General features: G+C 38.2%; 1 protein-coding gene across 1 annotated transcript in view; it reads right to left on the reverse strand.

Annotated features, from left to right (window-relative positions):
- Positions 1-5,438: 5,438 nt before the first annotated feature.
- The window catches only part of LOC124622050 (histone deacetylase 11), an 83,307-nt gene continuing 69,337 nt past the window's right edge, over positions 5,439-19,408 (reverse strand). The window contains exons 7-8 of the mRNA XM_047147612.1: positions 9,015-9,123; positions 5,439-6,155 (exon numbers count right to left, since the gene is read on the reverse strand). Of these exons, the coding sequence (XP_047003568.1) occupies positions 5,991-6,155; positions 9,015-9,123 (274 nt within the window). The 3' untranslated portion in view covers positions 5,439-5,990. The remainder of the gene's footprint in view (positions 6,156-9,014; positions 9,124-19,408) is intronic.

Raw genomic sequence — 19,408 nt, forward strand, 5'->3', positions numbered from 1 at the left:
AAAACATCATCATCAATGAAGGACTTTATGTTATTCAGTCATTTCTTTAGATCTAAACATTAAGATGGTGGATTTTGTGTATACTGGATATTAAAATAGAGAATCTCCTATTACAATAATTAAATATAATTTGAATGTCATAGCATTCCCCATAGTAGAGGGACAAGAAAAGCTGTAGGATCAAACAGAATGGATGAGCAATGAAGCATTGGAACAGCTCAGGAAGCTGTAGGAAATGAAATGAATAGGTATAGGTGAAAACTATAAAATGTTACAAAAAAGTGCAGAACAAACAGAGGCAAAAGTAAGAAAAATTAACACCAATATAATGAACCCAAGAAATAAGATAAAGGCTGCTTGGGATAAAATTAATGCCGAAAGAAAACAAAAAGATGTATCAAACAAAGAGACAGGGGTAAGGTCAGTGAAAATAGGCAACTCAACGTTTACAGATGGTATAGAAAGCAAACATGCTCAATAATAATTATGTAAATGTGGTAGACAACTGGAAAGAAAAAGTCCAAAAACAAAGGATACTAGGATATAAAAAAAATCATACAGTGCCATGTTCTCAGAACTTGTCACAAAAGATGGACTGAATAAAATTGTACAGAAACTAAAGAGAAAAAAAGGTCAGCTGGTGATTATGAAAAATCAAATCGCATAATATGGTCAGTAAGTGAGCAAATAATCACACCATTGCTGGATGTAGCAAACAGGTGTTTCAGAGATACAATTTTGGCAGAAAAAGCAGGGTTTTGCCTTTGTACAAGGAAGGGGAACAGAATAGAGTACAACAGTACAGATTCTTTATTGTCACGTGACATCCCATGTACAATCATTTGACTGAAACATTATGAAAAGGATAGTTGCTATTCACCATATAGCGGACATGAGGAGTCACAGATAGGCACAACAAAAAGACTGTCAGAAAGTGAGCTATCAGCCAACAAGGCTTTTGTCAAACACACGCACATGATCACAATCTCAGGCGGTTGAAGCTCACTTTCTGACAGTCTTTTTGGTGTGCCTATCTGTAACTCAGCATCTCTGCTACATCATGAGTAGCAACTATGCTTTTCATAGTATTGTTGAATTCCATCCTTGTTTGATTGAAATGTTAATGACTTGTCAATGAGTTCAGTATATTCCTACACAGGTATATATAAAAACAACATACTCATATGTTAAAAGAAAGTGTATGCACACACATGTAAGCATGTTACAATATAACAATGACCCGAACAACTACAGACCAGTTTCACAACTACAGAACAGTTTCACTGATATGAAGTTTCTCTAAAATCCTGGAAATGCTTATGTATAATTTATTTCTTGTCTTTCTGGACAAACACAACATTCTTGTACACATGGCCTATTTGAGAAACGATTTGCCACACAAATGCCTCATTGTTTGGCTGTCCTCCTGCCCCTCCCTCCCACTATTTCCATTGTACATTTTCACTCTGCCACTTGCCCACTAGTGGTGATACACCTTGTATACAAATCTTGCACTTGGGCACCCCAAGTCCCCCCGTCAGTTTGACACTCCAAGTGGCCACTACTATTGTGGTACACCCCGCACAGAAATCTTACAGTTGTGGCACCCCTCTCCGTGTGGCGTTCCAAGCGGTGGGTTGTGTCTTTTGGGCCTTAAACTGGCACTGCTTGTACCATCACATCATGGTTTCTGAAAGGGTAAATCTACAAACTCAGCAATTGCCAATCTGACAGAATATGTTATACAGTCTAACACCATACTAACTGTCAGTTGACTGTGACTGTTTGAAAGATATGAAAAGGTTTATTTTACAAACTGCTACCAGTCACAAATTTTTCGTTGACATATTTAAATTATTTAATAAAATAATACTCATCCTAAGGCCAATGGTGATTCTGAACACGTGACTAGAAGACACCCATTTCAAATGAACGACGACAACTGAGGTTTGTACCTCAAAACACATTACGTTATTAGATAATTTAAGTAACTCACCAAAAATTTGTGATTGCTGGTGGTCACTGATAAACCTTTTCATGTTCTACAATCATTAGATGAAAAAAATTTTATATCTGCAATATTTTAGGATCTCTCAAAAGCATTTGACATCACAGCCCACAAAATACTGATACAAAAACTGGAAAACTCGGCATTTGAGGGCAAATAGGAGTGTGGATACTATCATACCTGTGCAACAGGAAACTCTATATGTCAATAAGGAACTCATACCAATCAGAAATGAAAGCTACCAAATATGCAGTGTTTCAGGGTTCACAAACAGTGCCATTGCTATTCAACCTTTTTATAAATGATATGGGTGTCAAAGAGAAAGAGATTAAAATATTGTATATAGATGTCATGACAATACTGAACAGTGACAAAAATGTGTAACAGCTTGAGAGAAGAGCACGTATTTCTACAAATGTTGCAACTCAGTGGGCCATGAAAAATGAAATTATTCTGCACCTGTAAGACTATGTATGTGATGTTTAGAAAAAGAGAGATGTCTCAGCATGTGGATTACGAGGTGGGTGATACAAAGCTGGAAGAACTAGAATCCACTAGATTCTTGGGTATTACTGTGGATAATGAGCCGAAATGGAAACAATATATTTTAATTCTGTCTTTAAGAAACTCAACTTGGTCATATTCATAATGAAGCAGCTATCACACTATGATGGACAGCTTCTGTGCACAGTGTACCATGGACTCTTTGAACTGTACCGGCAACGATAACATGCATCACACAAGATTGTTGGGAGAGGATTACAATGGTATTCTTTACACCCACAGGCAGTTGAGGAAGAACAAGATACAAAGCATAACCCACCGACTGACAAACATTGGGAAAGGATCTCAATACTTGGCTATGAAGCTACTAAAAACAAACAACCTGTGAGTGATAATATGCATGACATGAACTTCACAAAGAAATTAAGAGACCATCTGCTGGAAAGCAATTTTAAAGTGTTAAATTTGTATGTATTGCTCTTTATAATGAGTTGTGTTAGAGAGAGTGATGAAAATGGTGGCTCCTTAGGAAATAAATACTAATGAATGTTTTCTATTTTTGATGTGTCCTATATTACATGTACATTTATTGAACACAATACAATGGCATAGAATCAAATAAAATTCAATCCAATCCAATTCAGTTCAACCCTTACTTATCTACATTTGCCATTTAGTACCTGGTCTGTGTCATTCACCAGGTGTGGCTGGACAAACTGTGTCAAATTTACAATATAAGTAAATTACAATACAAATGATATTGCAACAAATTTAAACAAATTAAAAATATGCTTTGCACTCTGCACAATACTGTTCATACTGTTAGTGTTTCTTAGTAGTCTCTACCATGTGATGAAGTGTTTGTTATCCAGTAATTGTTCATTATCTAATGTACTGACAATACCATTAACATTTATGTATATAGAGAATAACACCGGTCCTATCACACTTCCCGGGGGCTCTCCTGATGATACCCTTGTCTCTGGTGAACACTCGCCGTTGAGGATAACTTACTGGGTTCTATTACTTAAGAAGTCTTCGAGCCACTCACATGTCTGTGAACTTACTCCATATGCTTGTACCTTCATTAACTACCTGTGGTGGGACACTGTGTCAAATGCTTTCGGAAATCTAGAAATATGGAATCTGCCTGTTGCCCTCCATCCATAGTTTGCAGCATATCGTGACAAAAGGGCAAGCTAAATTTTGCGTGAGCGATGCTTTCTAAAACCATGCTGATTCATGGAGATAAGTGTCTCAATCTGAAGAAAGTTTAATGTATTGGAAGTTAGAGTATGTTCAAGGATTTTGCAGCAAACCGAAGTTAGGAATACTGATCTGTATTTTGTTTGTCTCTTCTTTTACCCTTCTTATATACTGGAGTCACCTATGGTTTTTTCCAGTCTCTTGGGACTTTGTGCTAGGCGAGAGATTCACGATAATGCCGGCAAGGTAAGGGGCCAATGCCTTTGAGTACTATTTGTAAAACTTAATTGAGATCCCATCCGGACCTGGTGATTTATTTGCTTTCAAATCTTTCAGCTGCTTGTGTACACAAGAATGCTTATTACTATGTCATCCATATGGGAGTCTGTCTGGTGGTCAAATGGCGTATGTTCGCACGATTTTTCTGTGTGAACGATTTTTTGAATGTGAAATTTAAAACTCCAGTGTTTGTTTTGCTATCTTCAACTGTCACACCAAACTGGTCAACAAGGGACTGAATGGAAGCTTTAGATCTGCTTAACAATTTTACATAGGATCAGAATTTTCTCGCATTCTCTCCACATCTTTTGCTCTGGTGTGATGGTGGTAGTTGTATGCTTCACGCATAGATCTTTTCACATATGCACAAATCTCTACTAACCTTTGCTTATCGTCTTTTGTGCATTCTCTTTGAGCTGAGAGCGCAACACTTTCTGCTTCCTCAGCATCTTCTGAATTTCATTATTAAACCATGGCAAATCTTTTCCATCCTTTATCCAGTTATTAGGCACATAACTCTCCAAACCACGTTTTATAATGTGCTTAAACTTTGCCCATAATTTCTCTCCATCCGTAGTACTGGAACTAAGTGATGTCAATTCACTGTGTAAGTGAGATGTTAAAACTCCTTTTTGTAATGTTACTCGGTTCGCATGTCACAATGGCTTGAATGTCAGTTATGTTGTCAGACACTTTAATGTGAATGTCCACATTTTGTCATTTTGTGGCATGCTCATCAAATGTTCAAAAGTGTGTGAAATCTTATGGGACTTAACTGCTAAGGTCATCAGTTCCTAAGCTTACACACTACTTAACCTAAATTATCCTAAGGACAAACACACACAGCCATGCCCAAGGGAGGATTCGAATCTCCGCCGGGACCAGCCTGGCATGCTCATCACCCATGCTGATTTTTAACAAGAAAAGAACTGTCTATGTTTTGCATTTCAATCAAGTCACGACAGGTGTCTGCATATTGTTTTTGTTTGGGAGTCAAGGTGTACAGGGCAAACTTTGCATACAATTTACGCTTTTTCAAAATATTCTGGAGAATGTCCTGAACACTTGATTCAGAAATGTTGCTTCATTGTGATTTATGATAGAACATTAACACACAATGGTCACATGTCCACTGCTTAACACTGTCTGCTGCAACTGACTGGTTGAATGCACATCTGCTATTTACAGTTTTTAGTTCAAGCTGCCACCATAGTTACTGCACCGACATCACTTATATACCAGGAATAAAATCACTTATGGAACTTTTTTGATTACCTCAAACAAAAACAAGATACCAAAGTGGGACATATCAGACAACCTCTACAATTAATTAGTTGTTTTGTATTTCCGTTGGCCCTCGTAGAATGATCAATCAGGAAATAGGTTCTTAACAGATAAGAAAAACAGGTTATGCAATCTACCAACATTTTATTTATTACAATAAAAATACAAGGATTTAAAAATCTGGGCAAGAATGCTATGGCTATTTCACACATAAGGTTTTATAAAATTATCTGTTGATACAGTCTATAATGTGCAATTAAAGTTTTGTCCTAATTTGTTAGGCCCATCACCAATTAGTTTTCTTTGTGTTTGAAACACTAAATACTGAAAATATATAAGGCATCATGTCAACTACAGGTTGGCCATTCCAGCCATGAGCAAACATTATGTTAACAAACTATTTATTGTGAAAATATCTACTACATTTATGAAATTTCACAACCCTGATGTAGATGGCAGAACACTTACTCTTTTATATTCAATAAACAACTAATTCTTTTGGATGATAAAGCTTTTATATCCTTCAATAAATTCTTGTAAACAATTCTATAAACATTAGTTAATATATCTGTGCAAGAGTGAGTTGTTGACACCAATATGTAATAGGTGAATATTAATGAGCCCCCTGCACTTTTTTGAAGGTACGGACTTTGGCACATTAATTACAAGCATAATTGAACAACAGAATGAAGACAGTGGGGGACAAAAATTACACAGTAGGCCCTGAAATAAGGCCTTTATCATAGAGATTGATAATGGATTCAGCTATGATACGAGCAGTTCTCTTGAGGTAACCACCACTCGTCAGCATTACAACAGGTATGTGACGCTCATTAGCCTTCATGAATACCAGTTCATCTCTGCGTATAATACCCTGCAAAAAGAGACTGAGTGTCACTTACTGCATACATAATTCATCAAGAACATTGGAATACTTGCAAATGATTACCAAACAGGATTATAAATACGGTGTCTAGTCTCACTGCATCTGAGATTAATGTGTTCTTTCACAAAATAGTGCTGGTGTATGCACACCACTATTCCACTGGAAGTTCAATGAAGTAAGAAAGTGATTTTCACTATGGCATTGGAGAAATATACGGTGATCAGGAACAGTCCTGAAGCTTGTAAGAGTGTTACAAGGTAGACTCTGCTGAGAAATAAGTGGCATGAAAAATAAATCCAACACATTTCACTATTTCTGAGTTAATTAGCAACAAAGTTAGCCAATCAGGCTGTTGTGTGTGCAAATTCAAGTGGCCCGCCAGATGCAATTCCTGTCAGTTGTTCACGCAGTATGATGATAACCCATGAAACTGCTCAGCCTTTAGCTCATGTTTGATTCTTCCTACCATACCATGTCCAATTTTTGTATCACTCTCTTGTTCAGTTTTAGGAAACCAGACAAAGAATGTGTTACAAAATTGCCTCTGGCAGGTTGCTTGAATATGCACGCGCAGCAGCCGGAATGGCTGACTTCAATGCTAATTAATTCAAAAAATGGCACAATGTATCAATTTTTTTCTTAACAATTATTTCTCAGCACAACCTATCCTGCAATACTCTTACAAGCTTTTCAGACTGTTTCTGACCACATAGTATAAAAAAGGACTACGATAAACATATGTGATTAAAACTATCATTGGAGCCAGTGACCTTATTCAATGAAGAAGCACAACACCCACAGCAACAACTGATGAAGTGTGCCTAAATCTAATATTACTAGTGGCTGTAGAATTTTTTTGTTCATCTAAATTTAGAATGTGCTACAGAGATGGTCGTGTTACAGTACAGGGGTGGTTTTCATGGTTATGAATGTTGTTACCTTGTTGTGCTTAAAAAAAAAAAGCATTAAATGCATAAAGATGTGAACACATTTGAGAAACTGTATACCACAAACAGTAGAGAAACAGTTCTGAGATGATGACTGACTGTTTGTATCAGCCTGCCATTCCTCCAGACACCGACACCTCATTGAAAGTGTCCCAGGCAGAGTTCAAGCCACCAAAAGGGCAAATGGTGGATACAGCTCATATTAATGTCCACTAATAGGTGTCTGGATACTTTTGATCAGATGGTGTACAGTGATTTATACTTATGTTCAATTTCTTCTTTTTCAAACCCCCCCCCCCCCCCTCCCTCCCCCTCTCTCCTTCCTATCATATGTGTACACACACACAGTTTTATTCATTCAACCTTCCAAGCAAGGAGCAAGGTGTCTGTAATATTCATATTCATAGCAAGTAAATCTGGCATGTTTCAGTGAAACATAATTACAGGAAAACCCAACTTCTGCCTCTTGTTTCACTCATTTTTTTAAAATTTTTGTTGCAAAAAATGCAAAAAGTGTTTTTCTCCCTGTAAACTTGTCAGCAATAAATATAGCTGAGGAAAAAGAAAAAGAGGGACAACCATATTTTTGTTTTTTCTCTTTGAAATAAAGAATACATTTCCAGAAATGAGACAAAGCATCAAAACATCTGCTGTGACAGATATTTACATGTTAAACATCCATATAGCCTCAGACATTCTGAAATTGTTTTTGCTCACATCCTGCAAACCATTACAACCTTGCATAATGGTTTGGTTAAGTTCACACTTTGTTTGATAGAAAAAGCTCTAGAACTAACACTAAACCCTTAGTTTGTATTAAGCCAATCTCTGCCACATAGTGCCTCCACCCCCATCCCCCTCCTTTTCCAGGTTAGTAGTGCAAACTTGGCAGAAGAACCGCTGGTAGTACACACAAAAAATATTGACAAATAGGAGTCTGTAAGATACATCAGCTGTACTGTTATCATCAAACAAACTGACCAGTGTAAGTTAGAATTCCTAAATGACAAATAAGCCTTACATGAAATATCAAAGAGATTTTACACGAGACAAGTTTGGTAGCCAAGTACTGACATACATTTAATTAATGAAGTATTAAACACCTGCCTCAGGGTAGTATACGAAGAAGACATTCTTTCTGTGCATACCTTGATTGCCTTGAATTAAATTTAAAAGTCTGCTATACAAGTGATATAATTGTGGCAGCAACAGAGTGCATACTGAAATGGAGAGTAATTGAACACCACAAAGTGCATTCTGCATCTGTTTAAAATAATTCTTGACATGGGATTCACATGACCTAAGCATAAGTTCGCAGATGGTTGACAATGAATTTGACAAGGTGTATCTTAAGGGACAGTTATTGCTCCATGTTAGAGAAATAATCCTCAAAAACACTCAAAAACAGTTTAGCATCATTTCATGTATGACTTCTGTTCGGTCATTATTTTTAAGTATGAGAATGAGGTGCCACACCTTCTGTAGTCCATTATAAGCTAACCTGAACATTAATGGATAACTGCTGTGAGTTTCAGAACAGATTCCTTCCCCTACAACGGCTAACAAAAATGAACCTTGAATCCGAATTCTTCTGAAGAATTCTTGGGTTGCACGCATTCAATATATAGTGAATTGTCGCTGAAACTGTCAGTGCATTAATCATATTAATTCTAATTTGATAACTAGTACAGTGCTTCACAGAAGTATGTGCCTCCTATTACCACAAAATTATTGACCATTTCTAGTCTGCCAAATTTTGATGCTTTGTCACTCCACCTGTTGGGTCACTTGAAGTTTTAAATTTCCAAGATGTGTGTCCCCTGACGTCTACACTGTAGAAAGATATTTGCAGCAACAGCTAAAAACTAAATAAATTACTGCTCCATTCACTTTACCTTACCTGTGAAGAAACAGACAGAAGACCAAGCCTATCTCCATCAAGGATATCTGTTCCTGCATTATAAACTATTATGTCTGGATGAAATTCTCTGAGTGCTTCCTCCAGATTACTGCAAAGAGATATGGAATGTCATTTAGATAAATCCTCTGAACAACAGAACTCTATTAAACTTTACATCTAGTGTGCTGTGTCATTCTGAGAGTACCAGAGGTACTTTGTGTACAAGAAGACTGCATATGAAATTTGAATACTAATAAGAGAAATGGACAGTAATGTCAGTTGCTGTCATACACAGTCAGTGTACCGAGGAATTAAATATACCACTTCCACACAAAAGAAACAAGACTGCTCACATTATTAAGGGGCTATCTGTTGTAGTGTATTAATGTGTTACTTTTCCAGATTTGTTTATTTTCTCCACCTTTATATCACTAAAGCTAGCTGTTTTATGACTGCTAACTAGTTTCTCATCAAACTCAGAAACTAGCTTATTATCTTCTAACTTTATTTATTTGTGGATCTTAGTCTCTTTCCACATAAAGTCTTCGTGCTGTCTGCCTAAAACATGTAATTCCCAGGCTACTAAAAGTGCATACCTAACAGCCAGTTTTGACCAAACAGTAGTATGTTTCAAAGAAGCTCACAAAGTTTGATAACTGAATAGGTTTTCTTAAAACTATATACACTCCTCCTCTGAAAAGCATTTTACCCCCTCTGTGGGCTGAGTATAAAATGGGATCAATATCTAACGTTTTCAGTGAAGCAAGACATGGAAGGTCTTCAATAGTCTGAGAACTGGAACATTTCGGTGTAAGGTAAACATGAATAAATGGGAATATACAGGGTGTTACAAAAAGATACGGCCAAATTTTCAGGAAACATTCCTCACACACAAAGAAAGAAAATATGTTATGTGGACATGTGTCCGGAAACGCTTACTTTCCACATTAGAGCACATTTTATTACTTCTCTTCGAACCACATTAATCATGGAATGGAAACACACGGCAACAGAACGTTCCAGCGTGACTTCAAAAACTTTGTTACAGGAAATGTTCAAAATGTCCTCTGTTAGCGAGGATACATGCATCCACCCTCCATCACACGGAATCCCTGATGCGCTGATGCAGCCCTGGAGAATGGCGTATTGTATCACAGCCATCCACAATACGAGCACGAAGAGTCTCTACATTTGGTACCGGGGTTGCGTAGACAAGAGCTTTCAAATGCCCCCACCAATGAAAGTCAAGAGGGTTGAGGTCAGGAGACCTTGGAGGCTACACAATTGGTCCGCCTCTACCAATCCATCGGTAACCGAATCTGTTGTTGAGAAGCGTAAACCGAATCTGTTGTTGAGAAGCGTACGAACACTTCGACTGAAATGTGCAGGAGCTCCATCGTGCATGAACCACATGTTGTGTCGTGCTTGTAAAGGCACATGTTCTAGCAGCACAGGTAGAGTATCCCGTATGAAATCATGATAACGTGCTCCATTGAGCATAGGTGGAAGAACATGGGGACCAATCAAGACATCACCAACAATGCCTGCCCAAACGTTCACAGAAAATCTGTGTTGATGACGTGATTGCACAGTTGCGTGCGGATTCTCGTCAGCCCACACATGTTGATTGTGAAAATTTACAATTTGATCACGTTGGAAGGAAACCTCATCCATAAAGAGAACATTTGCACTGAAATGAGGATGAACCATTCGCAGAAGTGTACTCGTGGAGGCCAATCAGCTGCTGATAGTGCCTGCACACGCTGTACATGGTACGGAAACAACTGGTTCTCCCGTAGCACTCTCCATACAGTGACGTGGTCAACGTTACCTTGTACAGCAGCAACTTCTCTGATGCTGACATTAGGGTTATCGTCAACTGCACGAAGAATTGCCTCGTCCATTGCAGGTGTCCTCGCCGTTCTAGGTCTTCCCCAGTCGCGAGTCATAGGCTGGAATGTTCCGTGCTCCCTAAGACGCCGATCAAGTGCTTCGAACGTCTTCCTGTCGGGACACCTTCGTTCTGGAAATCTGTCTCGATACAAACGTACCGTGCCACGGCTATTGCCCCGTGCTAATCCATACATCAAATGGGCATCTGCAAACTCCACATTTGTAAACATTGCACTGGCTGCAAAACCAGGTTCGTGATGAACACTAACATGTTGATGCTACGTACTGATGTGCATGATGCTAGTACTGTAGAGCAATGAGTCGCATGTCAACACGAGCACCGAAGTCAACATTACCTTCCTCCAATTGGGCCAACTGGCGGTGAATCGAGGAAGTACAGTACTGACTGACAAAACTAAAATGAGCTCTAACATGGAAATTAAGCGTTTCCGGACACATGTTCTCATAACATCTTTTCTTTATTTGTGTGTGAGGAATGTTTCCTGAAAGTTTGGCCGTACCTTTTTGTAACACCCTGTATATCAGAGGATGAGCTATGTGAGTGTGGTGAACCTCAACACCACCAGCACCTACTCAACTGCACCGAACTGGCACAACTTGTCTCGATGGATGAACTGTTGTCTCCAATGACAAGGTAGTTCATACAGCGGTATTCTGGGCACCACATGGAATGTAATTATGTATATCTATTTTGTAATATAGTTTGTTCTAGACATGTGTAAGTAAACAAATAAAAATGAAGCAACTTATAGACTGATATCTGGTTTTGTTCATTGAGACTGCACAGGATTTCAAACTGTTGCACATTTCACATGACACAATAAGTTGTGTGCACATTCTTTAATGGTCAACTATTATAAAGCAACATAGATTAAATTAACACCGAAATTTTTTACAAACACCAATATGTGCAGAAAGGACAAATCTTCATCTACAGTAAAGCAAGATTTTTCATGGGAAAAAATTATTCACAATTAAACTGATTACATTATTTTGTTTAGTAGTTTCTAGTACGTTAATACTTGTAGAATGGCTTTTCTGTACATTTTGGAGTATTCAAAGTTATGTACATAGAAAGAGAAAGAAGAACCAATGAAAGGAGCTCAGAAGCTATCAAGAGAGAAGAACATAAGAAACAGACAATAATTCCTCTCTTACTATTACTTTTTTAGGGTATCTGTTATCACTGGAATTAACTCACTTGTTTTTCTTCAGGTACCAATAGTGTGAAAAGGAAGTAGACAGTTGTGTTACATAGTAACCACAATAACTTTTACTTCTTCATATACATGTCTTCAAGCAGTTGACACGTGCACAGTAGGACCTTTTACCTCATTCTGAAAACTTGGAAACAAGTTTTCAGACTTCCTTGGATAATTTTTTGTCCAGTTTTTTAAGTATAAATGGCCAGGAGAGTGTGATTTATTTCTAAATAAGGGAGTGAGATTCTCTTAATTACATTTCTGCTGTGTTCAATCAGCTTTAAGCTATAGTATTGTCCAGAACAACAATTGGGCTAGCTTACATTCTTTGGCAAAGTTACTGAGATGCTTTTGCTCACTTCTTTGTTACATTCAAGATTGCACTTCTAAGTGTCTTTAAATAGCTGCTGCAATTTTGCACTAATTAATATCCCACTGCCGTGATGATTTCCCGTACACAACCACTAAACAAAGATAAGACAACACCGATTCAGCTCACTGAATCATAAATATTGGCCTTGAACTTGGAAATTCTATTACTGTTTCAGCAATATAAAAATCATTTTATAGACAGGATGACATATACAACTGAGCAGCAGGGTAGTTAATATATAGCTTTTTTAAAGTACATGAAGGAGACATGTATGAAATAATGTTTTAACTCCTGAATAAGAATTTTGTTGTGGTGTTTAAGGATTTTTAATCATGTCTGTCACTTTTATGTGAAAATATTGGATGTATAGGTAGACCAAAGCAGCATGATGGGATCTTCCAGCAAAAATAAATATCATTGCCTGGAGGTGAACAGATGCTCCATGAAAATATGGGAAAGCTTCTGTGACATCAGCAAACTCAACACCTGGGAGCTTCAACAACACAATACTCATTATTGGTCTGAATGATTCAGAAAAAACTGTTGAACTTGAAACAGCTGTCTATGAATTCTTGGAACAAGTCCTTAACATAGCTTATCATGCTGATCAAAACAGCTGTTAGAGAGCTGTGCCTGCTAGGAATTTTGATTGCATCATCCTTGGTTATTCCAGGGGTGCCCCTACCTGTCCTCATGACTCGTCCCATCTTATCCAAACTTGTTCTGACTTGCTAGACGGCGACATGAGATGGGAATTGGTGCACACATTACCCCTGAGGTAAGATGGACTAAATCTGCCTGGCCAACCAGTCTCTCCCGCTCTCCACATATAGTTAGGTTTTATTTTTGCCCGAATTAGTCTTTGTAAGTAATCGATTCACCAGCTTCTGTACAGATCTGTCAACAGAAGTCTGGTTAAAGTCAACGTCAGTAAATCTATTACTATGAATGATTCTAAAAAATAGTTTTCTTGAAAGCTGCCTGGTAATCCTAGTCCTAAGTAAATAGGGAGAACCATACCTGGCACATAACTTTTGAAATAATTTCCGATTTCGTGAGAATACCATTCTCACACTGAATGTAAGATAATCGAGTTAAAGTCATTGAAGCATAATTTTTCTAGTAAACTGAATGGACTATTATATTTGTGGAAAACATAATATTATATGACTAGTTAAATGACTGTGATAAAGGTATATATAATTTTATATTTGGTACAGAATACTTCATGGGATGTGACGTAGACGGAAGGGTTTGTATCGATTTTGAAAGGGGGTGGGTAGTGTAGGTAAAAGCATGATTTACACTAACAGATAAATCATGACTAACACAAAAACACATCACACCTTTCAAACAACCCTCGCAAACAAGTGTGTCTGATTCTTCACCATTTGCCCTTTCCATAGGGTTGCTAAGATTTTCTTCGGGGACCTCAAAGGTAAAGGTGGAAATGTTCATTCTGTAGGAGATGATTTAACACCATACCTCTTCCAGCTTCTCACTCAAGTACCGGTAAGGTAGAGGTCCTGGGGAAGGGGGTGGGTGGGAAGTGTCTCCTGGCTTTGGGGCTGTCTTCTTTCTCTTCTTCGATCTTTGCAACCACATCTATTTTTTTCCTTTTTTAGTTTTCGTTCGTGGACCTATCTATTTCTCCCTCTTTCCATATTCATCTACTTCTATCGCAGAATTCCTTCCTGGTTTCCATAGTTTCCAATAACCTACAACTTATCTTCAGATAAGCAGACTGAAGAATCAGGCTGCACAAACACGCATCAGCATACACACTAAGATACACGGGTATGCAAACAATGAAACTACTGACTAGAAACCTGTCAAAAGGTGAGAACCGTCAAGTGTTGGAGGGGGAAGGTTTATGTACATCGGGAAATATGCACACATTGTTGTTTACTGTGACAATTCTACATCGCACGTATATATAGGAAAATGTACATATACATAAAAGAACTAAGATGATTCAGTATCACATTTATATGTACATATAAAAAAACTAGAAGGATTCCACATCGAGTATATAAGGAGGAGGTGTGAGTAAGGAAAGAGAGCATAAACCTGAGAAGAATCAATTGTGATAATTATTAAGGAATGTCAAGTTTAAGCATAGGTAGACATAGTATCTGTTAAGAGTAAAGAAGTCGAAAAGTAGATGACTCCAGGGACTAAATGAAGTATTAAGAAGTGAGAGTGAAGAGTAAAATAGATTTTTATTTTTACTAGGAAATATTTAATTATAGTATACATAAAGATATATACTAGGGCAATGAACCACGAGGCCTACTCACAAAGGATAAGGTGGGCATTTGCTAAGAATATAGGGCAGCCGTACCTACTTAGAGATAGGATGACCTGTGGCCTGAAGACTAGCGATTTGTTATAAAGGGGTGTCCCTACTGGAACGTAAGGAGGAAGTGCACTCATAGGATCAACCCACATGTAAGGTATAGGTACTGATCCTAGGGGAAAAGGACAGTATTCATGACAGAAGTCACACATTATATAGGAATTATTCTGGTAAGTTTGAATTCTGTATACCACTAGCATTATTATGTGTCATGAGTGTCGGAAAGAACACTTTCATTTGCCCAGAGTTCCTCCAGACTACAAATTACTGTGAATAATGAAACTAGTATGAGCTAAAGAAAAAATAGTACAAAGAATTAGAATAAAGGATGAAATAATCAAGTGTATATAACACCTGGAGTTTACGATTGAAAATCAGAAATGTTGTCCGCACGATTCTTAGATATAAAAGAACTGACTCCAAAATTAGGTGAAATGCTCAAGTTGTTATTATCAAAGTTGAATGAAAAAAGAAGAGTTAAATAGTAAATAAAAGGATAATGCATGGATAATAAAAAAATGTGGAATGTATACTAATGTGCATAATGAGTATGTATAGGTAATGAGTATGTATAGGTAGTGATTCAAGAATTACTGCGTAAATTCTAGAATCACTTGCCCTTCTACCGTCTCGAGCACATGATATTTTTAAAAATAAGTGAGAGAGAACGTACATACTGTGCGACACATGTTTGTGTGTGCAGGCTCGAAAGGAGTCATGAGCTTAACGGAGACCCGACAGTTGAACAGCATTGACAAGTGCTTGCCGCTCATGCCATGGAAGTTGTATTGGAAGAACAAGGACTGTTTATGTATCTTATAGTGTTTTATATCGTTGAGAAAAAAGATGAACAGTTGAAACATTGTTAAATGTACTTCACGTATTGGACTCACTAGGGGCAAGACGGGATTCATAAATTATGTAGTTGTTAAACATACTTTATTGCAGATGTATTTTATCAAGTCTAATGCAAGATGAATCGGTTGATTTGTATACATTCAAATACTGATGTGAGAAATGGTGAATATATTATTTGTAGAAGTTGAAATATACCAAGACTGAACTAAAAGTATTCTACGAGTACTAAATTATTTCAAAAGTAGAGAGACAGATCTTATAAATTCCTGTTAACCAGCAGTACCCCCCCATGAACCATGGACCTTGCCGTTTGTGGGGAGGCTTGCGTGCCTCAGCGATACAGATGGCCGTACCATAGGTGCAACCACAACGGAGGGGTATCTGTTGAGAGGCCAGACAAACATGTGGTTCCTGAAGAGGGGCAGCAGCCTTTTCAGTAGTTGCAGGGGCAACAGTCTGGATAATTGACTAATCTGACCTTGTAACATTAACCAAAACGGCCTTGCTGTGCTGGTACTGCGAACGGCTGAAAGCAAGGGGAAACTACAGCCGTAATTTTTCCCGAGGACATGCAGCTTTACTGTATGAATAAATGATGATGGCGTCCTCTTGGGTAAAATATTCCGGAGGTAAAATAGTCCCCCATTCGGATCTCCGGGCGGGGACTACTCAAGAGGACGTCGTTATCAGGAGAAAGAAAATTGGCATTCTACGGATCGGAGCGTGGAATGTCAGATCCCTTAATCGGGCAGGTAGGTTAGAAAATTTAAAAAGGGAAATGGATAGGTTAAAGTTAGATATAGTGGGAATTAGTGAAGTTTGGTGGAAGGAGGAACAAGACTTTTGGTCAGGTGATTACAGGGTTATAAATACAAAATCAAATAGGGGTAATGCAGGAGTAGGTTTAATAATGAATAAAAAAATAGGAGTGCGGGTTAGCTACTACAAACAGCATAGTGAACACATTATTGTGGCCAAGATAGACACAAAGCCCATGCCTACTACAGTAGTACAAGTTTATATGCCAACTAGCTCTGCAGATGATGAAGAAATTGATGAAATGTATGACGAGATAAAAGAAATTATTCAGGTAGTGAAGGGAGACGAAAATTTAATAGTCATGGGTGACTGGAATTCGTCAGTAGGAAAAGGAAGAGAAGGAAACATAGTAGGTGAATATGGATTGGGGGGAAGAAATGAAAGAGGAAGCCGCCTTGTAGAATTTTGCACAGAGCATAACTTAATCATAGCTAACACTTGGTTCAAGAATCATGAAAGAAGGTTGTATTCCTGGAAGAATCCTGGAGATACTAAAAGGTATCAGATAGATTACATAATGGTAAGACAGAGATTTAGGAACTAGGTTTTAAATTGTAAGACATTTCCAGGGGCAGATGTGGATTCTGACCACAATCTATTGGTTATGAACTGCAGATTGAAACTGAAGAAACTGCAAAAAGGGGGGAATTTAAGGAGATGGGACCTGGATAAACTGAAAGAACCAGAGGTTGCAGAGAGTTTCAGGGAGAGCATAAGGGAACAATTGACAGGAATGGAGGAAAGAAACACAGTAGAAGAAGAATGGGTAGCTTTAAGGGATGAAGTAGTGAAGGCAGCAGAGGATCAAGTAGGTAAAAAGACAAGGGCTAATAGAAATCCTTGGGTAACAGAAGAAATATTGAATTTAATTGACGGAAGGAGAAAATATAAAAATGCAGTAAATGAAGCAGGCAAAAAGGAATACAAACGTCTCAAAAATGAGATCGACAGGAAGTGCAAAATGGCTAAGCAGGGATGGCTAGAGGACAAATGTAAGGATGTAGAGGCTTATCTCACGAGAGGTAAGATAGATACTGCCTACAGGAAAATTAAAGAGACCTTTGGAGAGAAGAGAACCACTTGTATGAATATCAAGAGCTCAGATGGCAACCCAGTTCTAAGCAAAGAAGGGAAGGCAGAAAGGTGGAAGGAGTATATAGAGGGTTTATACAAGGGTGATGTACTTGAGGACAATATTATGGAAATGGAAGAGGATGTAGATGAAGAAGAACTGGGAGATAAGACACTGCGTGAAGAGTTAGACAGAGCACAGAAAGACCTGAGTCGAAACAAGGCCCCAGGAGTAGACAACATTCCATTAGAACTACTGATGGCCTTGGGAGAGCCAGTCATGACAAAACTCTACCATCTGGTGAGCAAGATGTATGAGACAGGCGAAATACCCACAGACATCAAGAAGAATATAATAATTCCAATCCCAAAGAATGCAGGTGTTGACAGATGTGAAAATTACCGAACTATCAGTTTAATAAGTCACAGCTGCAAAATACTAACGCGAATTCTTCACAGACGAATGGAAAAACTGGTAGAAGCCGACCTCGGGGAAGATCAGTTTGGATTCCGTAGAAATGTTGGAACACATGAGGCAATACTAACCTTACGACTTATCTTAGAAGAAAGATTAAGAAAAGGCAAACCTACGTTTCTAGCATTTGTAGACTTAGAGAAAGCTTTTGACAATGGTATACTCTCTTTCAAATTCTGAAGGTGGCAGGGGTAAAATACAGGGAGCGAAAGGCTATTTACAATTTGTACAGAAACCAGATGGCAGTTATAAGAGTCGAGGGGCATGAAAGGGAAGCAGTGGTTGGGAAAGGAGTGAGACAGGGTTGTAGCCTCTCCCCGATGTTATTCAATCTGTATATTGAGCAAGCAGTAAAGGAAACAAAAGAAAAATTCGGAGTAGGTATTAAAATTCATGGAGAAGAAGTAAAAACTTTGAGGTTCGCCGATGACATTGTAATTCTGTCAGAGACAGCAAAGGACTTGGAAGAGCAGTTGAACGGAATGGACAGTGTCTTGAAAGGAGGATATAAGATGAACATCAACAAAAGGAAAACGAGGATAATGGAATGTAGTCAAATTAAATCGGGTGATGCTGAGGGGATTAGATTAGGAAATGAAACACTTACAGTAGTAAAGGAGTTTTGCTATTTAGGAAGTAAAATAACTGATGATGGTCGAAGTAGAGAGGATATAAAATGTAGACTGGCAATGGCAAGGAAATCGTTTCTGAAGAAGAGAAATTTGTTAACATCGTGTATAGATTTAAGTGTCAGGAAGTCGTTTCTGAAAGTATTTGTATGGAGTGTAGCCATGTATGGAAGTGAAACATGGACGATAACCAGTTTGGACAAGAAGAGAATAGAAGCTTTCAAAATGTGGTGCTACAGAAGAATGCTGAAGATAAGGTGGGTAGATCACATAACTAATGAGGAGGTATTGAATAGGATTGGGGAGAAGAGAAGTTTGTGGCACAACTTGACCAGAAGAAGGGATCGGTTGGTAGGACATGTTTTGAGGCATCAAGGGATCACAAATTTAGTACTGGAGGGCAGCGTGGAGGGTAAAAATCGTAGAGGGAGACCAAGAGATCAATACACTAAGCAGATTCAGAAGGATGTAGGTTGCAGTAGGTACTGGGAGATGAAGAAGCTTGCACAGGATAGAGTAGCATGGAGAGCTGCATCAAACCAGTCTCAGGACTGAAGACCACAACAACAACAACAACCAGCAGTATTCTTCAGAGAAGTAGTTTTTGGAGATCGACTTAGCCGTAATTCAAGAGAACAAGATCAACTGTACATACCAAGTGAGTCAACCTATGGGAGAGAGGTGTTAGTTTTGC

Source organism: Schistocerca americana, chromosome 7, assembly GCF_021461395.2.
Source record: "Schistocerca americana isolate TAMUIC-IGC-003095 chromosome 7, iqSchAmer2.1, whole genome shotgun sequence".
Lineage (NCBI taxonomy): Eukaryota > Metazoa > Arthropoda > Insecta > Orthoptera > Acrididae > Schistocerca > Schistocerca americana.